The sequence below is a fragment of the Pelobates fuscus genome, chromosome 3, assembly GCF_036172605.1.
Source record: "Pelobates fuscus isolate aPelFus1 chromosome 3, aPelFus1.pri, whole genome shotgun sequence".
In the NCBI taxonomy this organism is placed as follows: Eukaryota; Metazoa; Chordata; class Amphibia; order Anura; family Pelobatidae; genus Pelobates; species Pelobates fuscus.
In genome coordinates, this window is record NC_086319.1 from 288,117,296 (window position 1) to 288,135,408 (window position 18,113).

The 18,113-nt window shown below is 45.1% G+C and overlaps 1 protein-coding gene across 1 annotated transcript in view; it reads left to right on the plus strand.

The window, feature by feature from the left end:
• The first annotated feature begins 1,123 nt into the window (after positions 1 to 1,123).
• Positions 1,124 to 18,113, plus strand: part of LOC134601781 (disintegrin and metalloproteinase domain-containing protein 9-like) — a 170,181-nt gene continuing 153,191 nt past the window's right edge. Inside the window, exons 1-5 of the mRNA XM_063446282.1 lie at positions 1,124 to 1,215; positions 6,505 to 6,691; positions 9,197 to 9,262; positions 9,417 to 9,488; positions 9,657 to 9,747. Coding sequence (XP_063302352.1) covers positions 1,124 to 1,215; positions 6,505 to 6,691; positions 9,197 to 9,262; positions 9,417 to 9,488; positions 9,657 to 9,747 — 508 coding nt within the window. The remainder of the gene's footprint in view (positions 1,216 to 6,504; positions 6,692 to 9,196; positions 9,263 to 9,416; positions 9,489 to 9,656; positions 9,748 to 18,113) is intronic.

Consider the following 18,113-nt stretch of genomic DNA (forward strand, 5'->3'; position numbering starts at 1 on the left):
GGAAGAAGATGTCTTCTTGACCCGGGTGAACCTTTGTTCGATCATCGCACCATCAGACACCCTAGGTCCTTGGAGTGCACATTTAGTGCAGTGTGTTGACTAGCACAATTAGTGCATTTTTTGCTGCGCAAACTCAGGGCCAAATGCCCTCGACCACTCCTTCCCGACAAGGTCGCACTCACACCCGAGTTCGATACAGTTGTGGTGTTTATGTCCCGATCAGGCTGGGACCCACGTAAGGGCATCGAGAAAGGCCTGAAGTCGGCACAGGATAAGCTACTAGACCTACTCGACCCGTTGGCAAACTATGTTACATTTCGCAGACTCAAGGCACTCAGTTGGATCCCAACAACAGGTACCATTGGGCTCAACGTGCCATATGCATGTTGGGAAACACTAATGCAGCGCTCTGCTCAGAAAGACGGAAGTCGGCACTACTGAGAATCAACTCCAAATTATTGGACGTAGACTCCAAGGAATTGAAACCCCTCGTGAATTGCCTTCTTTTCACAGAGCCTTTCATAGCGGAGTTGAAGAAACACGTAAATTTATTCACCACCTTGAACAAGGCACAAACTTCACTCAAGCAAGTCTTCCGCTCCACTCCTACAAGAGGTGTTTTTGGGTGCCGAGCCACCAGCCATTTTTCGTCCATGGGCTGCAGGTCCTATCCGCAGTCTTCATCATTCTTCCCGACTTCCTTGTCAATACCCTCATTCCACAGAGGCTCGGAAAGAGCGAGAGGTGCTAGAGGACGAGGCCATGGTCGCTTCTCGACAGGTGAGCCTTGCTTTGTCGGCTCCTGTTTCTACTGTTACTGAAGACAAGTTGTCCCTCTTTATCCCAGGTGGTCCTGGAGACCGTTCAAGGATACACCATTGAATTTTGTGTGCCACAGTCCCGCCCTGTTCCTCAGACTTCCCGCCATCCTCCGCTACAAGAAACACAGTCATCTGTGGACAAAGAAATTCGTTCCCTCTTCGACAAAGGTGCTGTCCAATTCGCTCCAAACAGAAGTGGATTCTTCTGCAACATCTTCCTGGTCAAGAAAAAGATCGGAGACTATCGACCAGTCATCAACCTTCGTCAACTCAATGGTTAATTGGTCTACCGACACTTTAAGATGGAAGTTATCCACCTGCCTCGAGACCTCCTTCTGGCCAACGACTGGTTCACCCGACTCGACCTCCAAGATGTGCATCTCTCGGTGTCATGGTACCTGCCACTCACACCTCCTTCTCCTCCAGCAATTTCGGCACTTTGGACGCCGGCAGCGATAGCCCCGCCCCCTTTTATGACGCGGCGCAACTCCGCCGACGTCATGACGTCAATGACGTCACGACCCGCGGGAAATCTCAAACCAGGACGTTCTGGGGACGTGGATATCAATTAAAGAGACAGGGTATAAAGGGTACTCACTTACTGTGAGTCATTGCCCTGTCGGGGTTTCAGCTTGTCTGTTCCCTCAGTGCGTTTATATCTCTTAGTGTTCTACGGTTTTGACTTGGCTTGTTTCTTTACTTTGCTTCCCTCTCCTACCCTTGTACTCGGCTCGGTTTACGCTTACCTGTCTTCTCGTTCCCTCGACCTCGGCTTGTCCCTGACCATTCCTTGTTTGCTTGACGTTAGTCCGGCCACTCTAAGGTCCGGTATACGTCTTTATAGTTTTATTACACTGCGTGTTGGATCCCTGTCTTGATCCTGACACTCGGTGCCTATCGCATCAGAGAGTCAATGATTTCTACGGTTCATTTGTTGGCGCCTGGCTTGCCAGTTCATGTGTCTGCCGTACGGCCTCAGCACAGCTCCATGTTGCTTCCCAAAGCCGGTCGTGGAACATTTTCGAGCAAAAGGCATCCGTTGCCTTATTTCCTTGGTTGATTTGCTGATCTTCTGCGACGCAGTGTCCAGACTGCGCTCTCAGATGCAATTTGTCGTTCACTTTCTAGAGTCCTTGGGCTTTGTCGTGAACAGATAAAAGTCAGCACTCGTTCTGTCCCAAATTGTTCAATTCCTTGTTTTTGAGATTCTCTGTGAAATGCGTCCTACGCCTACCAACCTCAAAGATTATCTTGATACGGAAGAAATTACGCACAGTGGTACGCAAGGATTTTGTTCCTCTGCGGCTCCTCATAGTGTGCCTCATCTCCTCCTCGATTCAAGCGATCTTTCCAGGCCCCCTACACTACCGGCCATGCAATGGTTGAAGGCGACTTACGTTCGGTCCGACCACTCTTACGACCATTGGATACTCCTGTCAGAAGAGGTACGGTCAGAACTCCGCTGGTGGTTACTACACATGCAAGCTTGGAATGACAATGTGATATTTGGCTCCTCTCCGGACTTCGTGGTAGAATCGGACGCCAGCCTCTGGGACTGTGGTGCTCACTGCTCACACCGCTCCATGGGGGGCCCCTGGTTGGACGAGGAAGCAGGGTTACACATAAACTGCCTGGAATTGATAGCTGGATCATTCGCCAATCGCAGCCTCTCCGATTGCTGCATACTACTTCGCATGGACAATATTTCGGCAGTACAATAAATCAACCACCTCGGTGGAGCCCCATCCCGAGCCCTGACGTAGGTGACATAGGGCATCTACAAGTTCTGCCTCTCCCGCAACATCACCCTTCAGGTGGAATATCTGCCTGGGACCTCAAGCCTCATAGCGGATTGGTTCTCTCGCCTCTGGCAGGACACCAGTGACTAGATGGCTCGATTTTCCTCAGAGGACTGCTAAGGGTCGATCTATTTGCCTCCTGGACCAACCGACAACTTCAGAGGTACTTCAGTTGACTCCCGGAGCCTGAATGTGAGGCGGTGGATGCATTCCTTCAACCTTGGCCGAATCAGGGATCCTATGCCTTCCTACCTTTCTCCATGCTGGCAAGAGTACCCCACTACACAAGGCTACACAGAGTAACCCTACTACTCATCACTCCACTGTGGCAGAGCCAACCGTGGTTCCCGGATCTTCTGGAACACTCTTACGACCATCCACTTCTACTACCCTCGTTTTTCTTTCCCCTCACGGGACCCTGCGGGAAGCCACACCCTCGAATGGTAGAGGAAAGAATGGATCTAGTGGCTTGGACGATTTCTGGGGATCCTGGTTGGTCCACAGATTATCGCGAGCAGCATAAGACCTTCTTTGAGACCCCTGTGCTCCCGGCACTAGGAGATGCTACATCTGTGCCTGGGTTGCTTGGTGTAGTTGGTGTTTTAAGAGGGATTCCGATCCCTTTACAATGCCTATCCAGTCGTACTGAACTACCTGTCTCACCTGTTTTCCTCAATAGATCGGTAAGACCAATGTCTTAACGATCAATTAATGGGGTACACTCTGCTATTTCGTCGGCTCATGTTCCACTCCAAGGCATTCCAGTGGAGCAAGAACCCCTGGTGTGTCGCCTTCCAAGAAGCATTATGTTGACCAGACCTCCGGCACCTAAATATTCTTGTCTCTGGGATGTGGATTTAGTTCTACGTTGCCTAAAGGACTATAAGCTAAACTGACACTTTTGTTGTCGCATTTCGTTCCATCAGATTTAGGACGTTCGACGTTAACAGTTTTTTCCTTCTAGCTAGACGGCGTCACCTTTTCTATTTCATGACGTACCAAGTCCGACTCTAATTCTGTTTTCTATCTGTTTTTCCGGGTGACTCTATCTGTTTTTCCGGGTGGCTATGCGTTGTGGGTGCTTTATTTTTATTTTTTCAATTCTTTATTTTTGTAGTGCAAAAGATTACAACAAGTTCACAATGCCACAACAGCCAATGCAAGCACTTTGAAATAGACAATGTTTAGGCATTTGATATAAATGCACATTTTTATGCTAAATAAACAGTGAGATTGAAAATGTCGACGAGACTGCACATTTTTGAAGCATATGGTGCATGGGTGAAGCATGATTCAGCATATGAATCGAAAAGGTTTGGCTTAACACAATCAAGTTAAATCTTATAGTTAACATTGAGTAGCGTGAGTTTCTTGTAAGGCTCCTTTTATTTTCTATTGAGTGGGAAAGGGGAGAATAAGCCAGGAAAATTAAGCTAAGTAGCCTAAATAGACTACGGCTGGCCAGACAGCGTGTGGTAATAGAGCACCAGAACAAAAAACAAATATTCAGTTCTGTCTTAAATGCTGTGTGTGGGAGATGGTGCCTGGAATTGGAAGGGATCGTTGACCCTCGCGGTTCATACCCTAGATCCAGTCAGCCGATGCCTGCTACGGGCACCACACAGTCCTGCAGCTCTGCTAGGTGTTTCAAGCCTTTGGGTACAGGTAGGGTCTTGCGGAGCAGTTCAGTCCCATGGGTAGGAGTTCCTGGGAGTACTGTAGACCTTCGGAAAGGTTCTGCATCAGGTGCCGTCGGCTTTTGTCTTGCACTGGGCTGAGGTGCGTGGCCTGTTCTGCTTTCCCCATAAAACCCTCTTCTTAGCTACAGGCTCGGGGGGCTTCATAGTGCATGGAGAGTGCCGTTCAGGTGAGTGGCTGCTGGTCTGCGGTAGGGCTTGTTGAAGTGCCAGGCTTTCCAGCTTTAGCCAAAAAGCAGCAAAGATAGCTTTCAGCTTGGTCTGTAGCACAGTATTGTAATTCTGATGTCAGAGGAGGCACGTGGTGTCCGCTATGACTGGAGAGGCGACAGCTGAGTTAGCAGGTGGTGTGCTTGGGTTCGCGTCTCCCCTTCTCCGGGTGAGTGTAGTCCTCCCGGGTTTGACCATGATTACCCCCATCGGTCAGGGGGTTGGGGGTTACGGGGTGTCTGCGTCACTGAAGCATTCGCTGAGTAACTTAGGTGTGGAGATCGGTCGCCTCTCCCGCCCAGTGCACACAAGGCTGCGTTTTGACACAAGCGTAGCGATTCGCCTCCCAGCGGGTCTCCGACCCCTGCAACAGGTCCTATCAAGGTCAGGCGACTGAGTGGGCTCTAGTTGCTGCTAAAGTCAAGTTGTATGGGGCCTCGTAGTGCGTTAAATGCCAAAATTGTGGAGGAGCTCAAGAGAAACACGTCTTTCCTCCATGACAGTTAGGCCCCGCGGACGCTCTTTTGAAGTACGTAGTGATTACTTCTTCGCTACGTACTACACCATCAGGACAACTTCTGATTTCCTATGTTAAGCCCCACAAACCGGTCATGACCATGACTTTGGCTAGGTGGATTCGCTGGTTGTTGACGATGCCTGGGGTAGAACCTTGTTTTGGTGCCCACTCGGTCCGCGGTACAGCTGTGTCGCAGACTTTTTCGGTGGGTGCATCTCTCTCGGACATTATGAGATGTGCGGATTGGACATGGGAACATACTTTCCTTGTTTTTTACTTTAGACAGTCTTCTCACGCTTTTTTCACTTTTCTAAATTCTCTGGGTTAAAAATGCAAAATGTGAAGCCTTCTGTCATGTGATAAAATTGTAGATTATGCTAACGTAGTGTACCTATAATCTTAATTGTATTAATGACAAGAGGCTTTATTTATTGCACTGTTCTTATTGTCAACACTAGTTGTCATTTATGGTTAGATATATATGTACATTAGGAATATCAGTCAGTAAGGGGAAACTTGAAGGTTAAATCGATTTAAATTAGTACTGTAATTCATTATGGCACTTGAATTTATTATGTTAGTTATTAATGTGGACATCTTGTCACTTCAGATGCCTTTCATTTCTTTTTGTTTCTATTCAGTGTAATCGACTTCTCCTCGTGGCTGGATTCACGTTTTGTTTCCGGGCATCTATTTTTGAATTATAGATGTTATTGGCTTGTTCTAGACTGTGTAAATTAGTTCGCTACAAAGAAAGAGGAAGTGCTCTGGCTGGCAGGGCCTTTTATAGAGTTGGATACTTGTTTCTGATTGGTTGTTTCTGTTATGATCTTTGCTGCTGAGTTTTACAGTTAAGAGAGTAATGCAAAATATTCGCCTTCTGTCATTACTAAAATTAAGATTATAGGTACACTACGTTAGCATAATCTACAATTTCCCATCAACCTACAAAACGTAAAGAATTGGCATGTCACCTATGACTACATTTCCATTTTTTCATTCCTTACTGTAAAGGGTCATCACTTTAGTGTATACACAATATTTCTTTATTTTTCTTATTGTATTTGAACTAATGTTTTGATTAGTCAGCCTGCATGTTCCATTCCTGGTCTCCTCATGACAGTTTTTGCCAGCATTATGCTAGCTTCATGCCAGCATATACACATTTATTAATGCCCCGCACGTTTTTTTATGGTTATTAAACTGTAAGACAAGATGTGCTGAAAAGGCACTGTTTGCATGAAAATGCCTGCAGGAAATGATTATATTTACCAGAACAACTACATTTGGCTGTAGTTGTTCTGGTGACTATAGTGTTCTTTTAGGCAAATTCTTTGTTTGTTTATGATATAGTAAATTAAAGTAAAATGGATCATTACTACTTAGTACGAGGCTGTAAAGGCTATTTGCATTCATTAAATGTAATTTTGTGTCCTGTATCCATTTGCCTGTATTTCCAGGGGGATACTGGAATTTAATAATGAAAGTTTCATTATTCAACCTTATGAGCTTGTTTCTGGATTTCAGCATCTGGTTTCTAAAATTGAAAGTTATAAAGGCATAAGCATAATATCAGATAACGATACTGATCTCAACAATCAACACTATCAACAAAGGCTTCTTCACCAGTTTAAGTCTGCTGCAAAGGTATAAGAGTTGGCTGTGTAGTAGATTAGTTGATAGAATTGTTATTCTAGACTTGCCATGTCCTAGGTAAGAGCATATTTGAATTCAACATAACAGTTATTACTCTCTTTATAAATTATGTAAATGTGCATATCAGCATGTATAAATATATACAGTGCCTTGCAAAAGTATTCACCCCCCCCCCCCCCCCCCCCTTGACATTTTACCTATTTTGTTACATTACAGCCTTAAGTTCAATGTTTTATTAATCTGAATTTTATGTGATGGATCAGAACACAATAGTCAAAGTTAAAATATATAGATAAAACTATTTTTTAGAAATAGAAAACAGAAAATTGGCATGTGCGTATGTATTCATCCCCTTTGTTATGAAGCCCATAAAAAGCTCTGGTGCAACCAATTACCTTTAGAAGTCACATAATTAGTGAAATGATGTCCATCTGTGTGCAATCTAAGTGTCACATGATCTGTCATTACATATACACACCTTTTTTGAAAGGCCCCAGAGGCTGCAACACCTAAGCAAGAGGCACCACTAACCAAACTCTTCCGTGAAGACCAAGGAACTCTCCAAACAAGTAAGGGACAATGTTGTTGAGTTGTACAAGTCAGAGTTAGGTTATAACAAAATATCCAAATCGTTGGTGATCCCCAGGAGCACCATCAAATCTATCATAACCAAATGGAAAGAACATGGCACAACAGCAAACCTGCCAAGAGACGGCCGCCCACCAAAACTCAGAGACCGGGCAAGGAGGGCATTAATCAGAGAGGCAGCACAGAGACCTAAGGTAACCCTGGAGGAGCTTCAGAGTTCCACAGCAGAGACTGTAGTATCTGTACACAGGACGACAATAAGCCTTATAGAGTTGGGCTTCATGGCAGAGTGGCCAGAAAAAAAGCCATTGCTTTCAGCAAAAAAAATGGCACGTTTTGAGTTTGTGAAAAGGCATGTGGGGGACTCCCAAAATGTATGGAGGAAGGTGCTCTGGTCTGATGAGACAAAAATGTAACTTTTCGGCCATCAAAGCAAACGCTATGTCTGGCGCAAACCCAACACATCACATCACCTAAAGAACACAATCCCCACAGTGAAACATGGTGGTGGCAGCATCATGCTGTGGCGATGTTCTTCAACAGCAGGGACTGGGAAACTGGTCAGAGTTGAGGGTAAGATGGATGGTGCTAAATACAGGGATATTCTTGAACAAAGCCTGTACCAATCTGTGCGTGATTTCAGGCTAGGACGGAGGTTCACCTTCCAGCAGGACAATGACCCCAAACACACTGCTAAAGCAACACTTGAATGGTGGTTTAAGCGGAAACATGTAAATGTCTTGGAATGGCCTAGTCAAAGCCCAGACAGAAAATCTGTGGTCAGACTTAAAGATTGCTGTTCACAAGCGCAAACCATCCAATTTGAAGGAGCTGGAGCAGTTTTGCAAGGAGGAATGGGCACAAATTCCAGTAGTAAGATGTGGCAAGCTCATAGAGATTTATCCAAAGCGACTTGGAGCTGTGATTGCCGCAAAAGGTGGCTCTACAAAGTATTGACTTTAGGGGGGTGAATAGTTATGCACATTGACCTTTTCTCTTATTTTGTCCTATTTGTTGTTTGCTTCACAATAAAAAGATAAATAAAAAACATCTTCAGAGTTCTACGTATATATACGTATTCTATGTATATATTTATGTAAAATTTTTACATAATTAGGTCATTGTATTAATTACAATTTGCGGGACCTGCCTGACAACCCAGGCCGAAAGTCCAGGAAATGTAATTTGTTAGCACTATATTTAACCCTGAAACTTTCCAAGACACTATAAAACCTGTACATGGGGGTACTGTTTTACTCGGAAGACTTCACTGAACACAAATATTAGTGTTTCAAAACAGTAAAATGTATTAACATTGCCTATCAATGGTTGTTATCCACTTCATCTATATATAAATTGTAGTGTGTCTTTAAAAAGAAGAGAGACAATACCTAAAGGTTTGCTAATCTATATAGATCAAACATGCGTAACAGAAAACACAGCTAGAACTCAAATATTAAAACTCGCACTTACTACCCGGAAAATGCTAAATATCAGATTGGCATTTTAATGACAGGGGTAAACTTTGAATAAAGTTGCATTCACAAATAAGTATCTGCTTCATTATTTATCCAGTGCATTTATTTATATTCTCATTTAAATCGACAAAGGAAAACTAAATTGTATAAATAAAATCTCTCCGTCTTTTTAAGTCACGTAAATGGTTATCATAGCATTAGCCACACTGCTAAAACTCCAGGAGTCTGAAATGTTTCTAAGATGTCTGGCCATATGTGCCACAAGCAGTATTGTACAGCACCACTCATTCTTAGTGTGTACTTAATTGTGTAATTGAATAACTGATAACTAGCTAAAATGTTAAATTAATGGTAGTGCGGTAAATATGCAGTTCCTTTCAGTATGTTATGATATTTAAAAGGGTTTATTTGTAATAATTGCATATTGCAGCCAAGAATATCCATATTTGGACCAAGGCGACACTTGGAAATTGCAATATTTGTAACAGTAGAAGTGGTAAGAAATATTTTCCATTTTCTCCTTTTCTCAATAGCTTTAGATACAAAACGATGCTTAGCTACCTTAATAATAACATAGCCTTTAATGTTATAAAATGGTACTCATCCTCAGCCACAATGTGCTTTTTTTTTTTTTCTTTCTCTGGTTGCAGTATAAGGCACTGGGTTCCAGCCCATCAAACACCATTTCAAAGTTCACCCAGTTGTTTAGCTATCTTATACCAGTAAGTAATACAACTGTTTAATTTTTAGTTTCTATTATCGTTTTAAAAGTAAAATATTTTGATAACAACGTTATTTATAAACTTAAGTTGCTTCTGTATGTTTTCTTATTCTAAGTTTCTTAAATGGAACCACCCGTGTTTATGTTTATTTATTTATTTTTTGTTTAGAAATTTGTGCCATTAAACCTACACAGCTTTTTAACTCAAATCAATATCTGGACAGTGTCAGACTTTGTACCAGAAGAAGAAAACCTTAGTGGTACATTAGAGAAATTTGTCAATTGGCTATCGGAAGTGCCTGCTCATTTAAAAAAATATGATATCCCTTTATTAGTAGTGTAAGTATAAAATAAGAGAAAATGCAGTGTTTAATATAGTGTTTATTTATTATGCAATCTAAGTGTATTGTACTTTCATAAAGTGTGTATTTACCAGCTGTTACACTTGTCATTGTTATTTCTATATTCTGAATTGCTGCAAATTTGAATGCAAACTAAAATACTAAGGCTAAAAAAGGCAATATAACTATCACTGAGATTAATATTTCTAGTCTTAAGTTTGCAATTTGGATTTTAATTATCTGCCATTCTAAATAATACATATATCTTTCTTATCTTTTGCACACAAAATAATTATTATAAATATTACTATTATATTTTCAACTCATTATCACACATTTATAGAAACATATTCAGTGTTTAAAGGGTTACTCTAGGCATCATTGTTAGTTGCACAAAATTGGCATTAGGACTGGGCTGGCTGATGACACCCCTATGATGCTGCAAGAGATTTAGTAACATCTCCTGCATTTAATGGGATAATCTCTGTATGTGTAGCATTTCAAAGTCAATGTAAATTATTTGGAATTGACCAATGAATTACACATTATCTTAGTACTAGAAATGTGCTTCCTGTATTTAACAATATATATACCTGTCTACCTCAATAATATCATCAATCAGGCTCGGACTGGCCATCGGACAAACCGGGCAAATGCCTGGTGGGCTGCAATGGCCATGGGCCGAGGCGGGCAGGAGAGATCAAGGAATTTCCTCTGCAGGGCAGCAAGGCCGCCATCAGGGGGTGACAACCATAATGGTTGTCACGGGCCCGGCGGCCCTGGGGGGCCCGGCCCCACGTGTAGCGGTGGAACTGCCACCGGTGCAGTTGCACCGGCACCCGCACGCTGATGGGGCCCATCGGGTGGCCCATGCACTTAGGGCCACCCGATGGGCCCCATATCTTCAGGGGCCCGGTCAGCGCTGCGGCCGTGGTATGGCGCGACCGGGCCCCTTTAACCCCTTAAGGACCAAACTTCTGGAATAAAAGGGAATCATGACATGTCACACATGTCATGTGTCCTTAAGGGGTTAAAAAAAAAATGCCGCCGCAGTGCAAGTGCTGCTGGGAGGAAGTGGTCACTTCCTCCCAGCTCACTCCGCGCGGGAGGAGCGCCCGCCCGCCAATGAAGAGGGAGAGCCAGCCGACTGCCAGTCCCATCAGCCCCAGCCAGCCACCCTCCTGCAAAGACAAGGTAAGAAACAGGAGGGTGGATGGAAAATGAGCTGTGTGTATGTATGTATGTCTGTCTGTGTGTATGTCTGTCTGTCTGTCTGTGTGTATGTCTGTCTGTATGTATGTCTGTCTGTGTGTATGTCTGTCTGTATGTTTGTCTGTATGTCTGTCTGTGTGTGTCTGTCTGTCTGTGTGTATGTATGTCTGTCTGTGTGTATGTCTGTGTGTGTGTATGTATGTCTGTGTGTGTGTATGTCTGTCTGTATGTGTGTATGTCTGTCTGTGTGTGTGTTTGTCTGTGTGTATGTCTGTGTGTGTGTTTGTCTGTATGTATGTCTGTGTGTATGTATGTCTGTGTGTGTGTTTGTCTGTATGTATGTCTGTCTGTGTGTATTTCTGCATGTTATTATGTGTGTATGAATGTCAGTGTATGTATGTCTGCATGTCATTATGAATGTGTGTATGTCTGTCTATGAATGTATGTCTGTATGCATGTATGTCTATCTGTATGCATGTCATTATGTGTGTATGAATGTCAGTGTATGTATGTCTGCATGTCATTATGAATGTGTGTATGTATGTATGTATGTATGTCAGTGTCTGTATGAATGTATGTATGCCAGTATGAATGTATGTATGTAACTATGTATATCTGTATGTATGTCTGTATGCATGTCTGTATGTCTGAATGCATGTATGTCTATCTGTATGCATGTCATTATGTGTGTATGAATGTCAGTGTATGTATGTATACATGTCATTATGAATGTGTGTATGTCTGTATGAATGTATGTTTGCGAGTATAAATGTATATCTGTATGTCATGAATGTGTGTATGTATGGATGTCAGTGTCTGTATGAATGTATGTCGGTATGCATGTATGTATGCATGTATGTCTATCTGTATGCATGTCATTATGTGTGTATGAATGTCAGTGTATGTATGTCTGCATGTCAGTATGAATGTGTGTATGTCAGTATGTCATTATGAATGTGTCTGTGTCTGTATGTCCTTATGCATGTGTGTCTGTATGTATGTTAGTATGTGTCTGTCACTATGTACGCCTGTGTGTCTGTATATGTGTGTATGTCTCAGTATGTGTGTGTCAGTATGTATGCCTATATGCGGATCAGTATGTGTGTCTGATAGTATTTATCAGTGTGTGTATCTGTGTCCTTTTGTATCAGTGAATGTGTTTGTGTCTATGTGTGTATTCCTGTGGGCGGGATTTGGAGGCGGTATCTGTGGGCGGTTTTGGAGGCGGGCCCCCAGGGGCCCAGTCCCTGAGCTCAGTTAGGGCCCCCAAAATTTCTGGTGGCGGCCCTGCAGGGCAGCACCGGCCCTAGTAGGGAGTTCCAGCCCCTCATGGGCCAGTGGAGGGGAGATTGGACAGTGACCACCACGCTCCGTGTATGCAGGGAAATCAGCCTGTCTTCTCGCCAGCACCTATATTAGCAGAGCGTTGCCATAGTAACCCGTGGCAATGCTCTGAAAAAAAAAGGCCCCCACGAGAGACAGAGTACCCCTGCTGGCTGGATCACCAGGGATTATCTTGCGGCGTACCTCTTCTCATTGGACAACCAGGGATCTGTGTACTCCCTCTCCCCCTGCAAGTTAATAAGGGGAAGGGGGGGTAAATGTGATTTTAATTTTTTTTATCTTTTTATTTTGTTTATTTTTTAATTATTACATTATTACATAATTATTTAAGCCCCTTTCCTACCAACTATATACACACACCCTTACATTCTTACACACACTCTATACCCCTACATACACACTACAGCCCCTGCACTATCACACTACACACACTCTATACCCACACACTACAGCCCATGCAGCACTAACACACAAACACTCTATACACACTACAGCCCCTGCACTAACACAGTACACACACTTTATACCCATATATACCCACTACAGCCCATGCACTAACACAAAAACACACTCTATACTAGACATGTCCGAATTGCTGATGTTCCGAAATTACCGAAGTGCCGAAGTTCCGAAGCACAGTATTGCCTAAGTTCTAATATACTAACCCAGTGAAAGAAGAAGAATGTTACATTGTATACAATTTTAAATAAAAAGTATACAAACATAGACAGGATTCAACTGTAAGCATTTGCAACACTTACAACAATCAAGTAACATACATTCATATAAAAATGTAAGTTACTTGGCCAGTCAGTTTAATGACAGGAATGAATAAGTAGATAACTCCCTAATTCCCACGGTATTAGGGAGCTATCTACTAAAAGGCTGAAAGACCTAAATTGGTCTTTCAGCCAAATTTACTAATACTAATTAAAGATTACTTAGTATTAGTAAATTATGCCCCTACTCGCTATAGCGCGAGTAGGGGCATGTCTATTAAACAGTGAGCAGCCTATGGCTGCTCACTGTAACCAAAAAGAAAAATAAGCCCACCCCTGAGCGGCGGGTGGGGGCCCTAATGTAAAATAATAGGGGGGGATCTATTGTCCTCCCCCCGGGCCCCCACCCCTGAGCGGTGGGTGGGGGCCCTAAATCGGAATAAGGGGGGGACCTAATGTCCTCCCCCCGGGCCCTCATCCCTGAGCGGTGGGTGGGGGCCCTACATCAGAATAAGGGGGGGGACCTAATGTCCTCCCCCCGGGCCCCCACCCCTGAGCGTTGGGTGGGGGCCCTAAATCAGAATAACGGGGGGGGACCTAATGTCCTCCCCCCGGGTCCCCACCCCTGAGCGGTGGGTGGGTGCCTAAATCAGAATAACGGGGGGGGGGGGGACCTAATGTCCTGGCCCCCACCCCTGAGCGGTGGGTGGGGGCCCTAAATCAGAATAAGGGGGGACCTAATGTCCTGGCCCCCACCCCTGAGCAGTGGGTGGGGGCCCTAAATCAGAATAGGGGGGGACCTAATGTCCTCCCCCCTGGCCCCCACCCCTGAGCGGTGGGTGGGCGCCCTAAATTATAATAAGGGGGGGACCTAATGTCCTCCCCTCTGGCCCACACCCCTGAGCTGTAGGTGGGGGCCCTAAATCAGAATAAGGGGGGGACTTATTGTCCTGGCCCCCACCCCTGAGCGGTGGGTGGGGGCCCTAAATCAGAATAAGGGGGGCCTAATGTCCTCCCCCCTGGCCCCCACCCCTGAGCGGTGGGTGGGGGCCCTAAATCAGAATAAGGGGGGGACCTATTGTCCTCCTTCCTGGCCCCCACCCCTGAGCGGTGGGTGGGGGCCCTAAATCAGAATAAGGGGGGGGGACCTATTGTCCTCCCCCTGGCCCCCACCCCTGAGCGGTGGGTGGGGGCCCTAAATCAGAATAAGGGGGGGACCTAATGTCCTGGCCCCCACCCCTAAGAGGTGGGTTTTGGCCCTAAATCAGAATAAGTGGGGGGACCTAATGTCCTCCCCCCTGGCCCCCACCCCTGAGCGGTGGGTGGGGGCCCTAAATTATAATAAGGGGGGGACCTAATGTCCTCCCCCCGGCCCCCACCCCTGAGCTGTGGGTGGGGGCCCTAAACAAGAATAAGGGGGGGGATCTAATGTCCTCCCTCCTGGCCCCCACCCCTGAACGGCGGGTGGGGGCTCTAAATTGGAATAAGGGGGACCTAATGTCCTCCCCCCGGCCCCCACCCCTGAGTGGTGGGTGGGGGCCCTACAGTAAAATAAGGGGGGGACCTAGTGTCCTCCCCATGGCCCCTAAATACTAATAAGGAGGGGGACCTAAGGTCCTGGCCCCCACCCTTGAGTGGCGGGTGGGGGCCCTAAAAAATGTCCCCTCCCCCCAGGTGACTAGGGGTCACCAAACCCCTAGTCACCCCCTCCCCCCCAATAAAAATTATCCCCCTACCTACCCCCCTCACCCTAAAAATAATGAGGGGGGCAATTATTAAATTATTAAAAAAAAAAAAAAAAAAGATCGCCCAAAAAAAATCCATCTTCACCCATGGAGGGCTCCGCGCAGACTGAGCTCTGCAGGGCGGGGGAAGGCTTATAAAGCCTTGCCCGCCCTGCAATTAGGCTCAGAGCACTCTGATTGGTGGGTTTAAGCCATCCAATCAGAGTGCTCTGACAGGTAAATGAAGAGACTGACAGGTAAGTCTCTACATTTACCTGTCACAGCACTCTGATTGGTTGGTTTGAAATCCACCAATCAGAGTGCACTGTGTAATTTTACACAGCGTGGGAAAGTTCTTTGGAATTTTCCCACGCTGTGTAATTTGACTCATAACTCTCTGATTGGTGGATTAAGTAACCAATCAGAGAGTTATGAGTCAAATTACACAGGGTGGGAAAATTCTAAAGAACTTTCCCACACTGTGTAAAATGACACAGAGCACTCTGATTGGTGGATTTCAAACCAACCAATCAGAGTGCTGTGACAGGTAAATGTAGAGACTTACCTGTCAGTCTCTTCATTTACCTGTCAGAGCACTCTGATTGGATGGCTTAAACCCATTATTTTATTTGCCCTTTTTTGGGGCTGAAAAAAGAAGATTTTAGAAGAAAGAAAACATCGAATGGTAAGTTTTATTTATTTTTTTACAGGTACTTAGTTAAAGGTCCCCCCCTCATTAGTTTTTAGGGTGAGGGGGGTAGGTAGGGGGATAAGTTTTATTGGGGGGGAGGAGGTGACTAGGGGTTTGTCACCCCTTATTAGGTCCCCCCTTATTAGTTTTTAGGGCCCCCACCTGCCGCTCAGGGGTGGGGGCCAGGGGGGAGGACATTAGGTGTCCCCCCCCCCCCTTATTAGTATTTAGGGCCCCCACCCGCCGCTCAGGGGTGTGGGGCCGGGGGGGCACTATATATATATATATTTCTTTTTAAAACAGTGAGCAGTCACAGGCTGCTCACTGTTTACTAGACATGCCCCTACTCGCGGTATAGCGAGTAGGGGCAAAATGTACTAATACTAAGTAATTTTTACTTAGTATTAGTAAATTTGGCTGAAAGACCAATTTAGGTCTTTCAGTCTTTTGGTAGATAACTCCCTGATACCGTACGAATTAGGGAGTTATCTACCAAGCGGCTGCAAGAGAAGTCCCGAAGTGCTGAAGTTCCGAAGTTGCCGAATTTCCGAAGTGCCGAAGTTCCAAAGTCTTGAAGTGCCGAAGTCCCGAATTGTGAAAATCACGAATTTCGGAATGCCGAACTGAACCAATTTTTTTTCCCATGCCTACTCTATACCCTATATACACACTACAGCCCCTGCACTAACAAACAAACACACTATATACACTCTATACCCTTATACACACACTACAGCCCCTGCACTAACAGAAATACACACTACACACACACTATAACCCTATATACAAACTACAGCCCCTGCACTAACACACTCTCTACCCCATTTACACACTATATCCCCTGTACTAACACAGAAACACACATTCTACCTATATACATATATACACACACACACTAAACACACTCTATAGCCCCTAAACACTACAATTCCTGCACTCACACACTCCATATGCCTATAAACACACACATTACACCCCCTGCACTTACACACACTCTATATCCCCTATGCATTCACACAATATTGTAAGTTAGGGCCCCCACCCTCTGTTCATGGGTGGGGGCTGGGGCGGAGGACAATAGGTTCCCCTCCCCCCTTATTTTCCTTTAGAGCCCCCACCTGCCGCTCATGGGTGGGGGCCAAGGGGGACCCTATGTCCCCTGTTTAGTTGAATAGCCCCCACTCGCGAACCATGGGTGGGGGCTCGGGGGGGCCACTGGCTACTCACTGTTTAGTAAAGATGTCAATCTCTCTTATGCTATTATGGGGGTCATATTGACCCCCAAAGAGTGAGGGAGGACATTGGGGCTTAGGAAGTGGTGGGGATTACTAATTGATCCAACACGTAGAATTGTATCACACCTAGGACTAAAAGGTAACGTTTTACGGGGCCTTAGAATGGCCGGACTTAATGTACCAAATAATAGTCAGAATACTTGCCGAGGTCGGGGACACAGAATGGGACACAACGATAAGCCAAAAGTCACGGATACCAGAATACAGCAAAGTCAAAACGAAGCCAAAGTCAATAACCAGAAATAAACGCTCAGGAACACACTCTCGGACAACCACTAAGGGAAACCACAACAGGGCAATGAGGAAAAGGCAAAAGGAGTTTAAATAAGCCTCCTTCAAATCCCATTGGCTGTACCTGACCTTTGACCCCAGAACGTGTGTGCGCGTCCTTTGCGTGACGTCACATACACGCCGACGTCGTCAATGCCGTGGGCGGACGTGGGGTTACAAATTAGTGTGGATCCGCAGCGGCCGGCGTCCACCAACATGCTTCAGGAGTCAGACACATTGATGCATGGCGGCTGAACGGTACTACTGCTTTTGTTAGCAAGGCAATTACTGCAGATACCGAAAGGTGAGGATTAATATGTTACAGGAGCTGCGCGCCGGTAGCTCTCTCCTTGTAATAAACTAAACAAATTAACACCGATATTCAGTGTTTGTTCGTCTGACATTTCTATTCATTCGTCTTTCTGAGGAATGAATAGATGAAATTCGCGTTCGCATGTCCAAGTGATTAACTTGACATGCGCGGGAATTTCACAGCGCTATCTAGTGTGGGCAGATGACGTGTCCTACAGGGACTTCATCTACCCACACAAAGATGGTGGCACCCAGGACCTAAGTCCTGGCAGAATATAAAGATTAAAAAATAGGTAATATGGTAGGCTTAGGGGCATTTGGAGGTGACCAGGGGGACAATTAGATGTAGTTGAGTTGGGAGGGGGGGGGAGTTAAAAAAAAAAACAAGGAGGGAGCTGTCCGGATTACTAATTGATCCAGCACTTAGATTTGAATCACACCTAGGACTAAAAGGTAAGGTTTTACCGGGCCTTAGAATGGCCGGACTTAACGAACCAAAGAATAGTCAGAATACTTACCGAGGTCGGGGACACAGAATGGGACACAACGATAAGGGAAAGACAAAAGTCACGGATACCAGAATACAGCAAAGTCAAAACGAAGCCAAAGTCAATAACCAGAAATAAACGCTCAGTAACACACTAAGGGAAACCACGACAGGGCAATGAGGCATAAGGAGTTTAAATAAGCCTCCTTCAAATCCGATTGGCTGTACCCG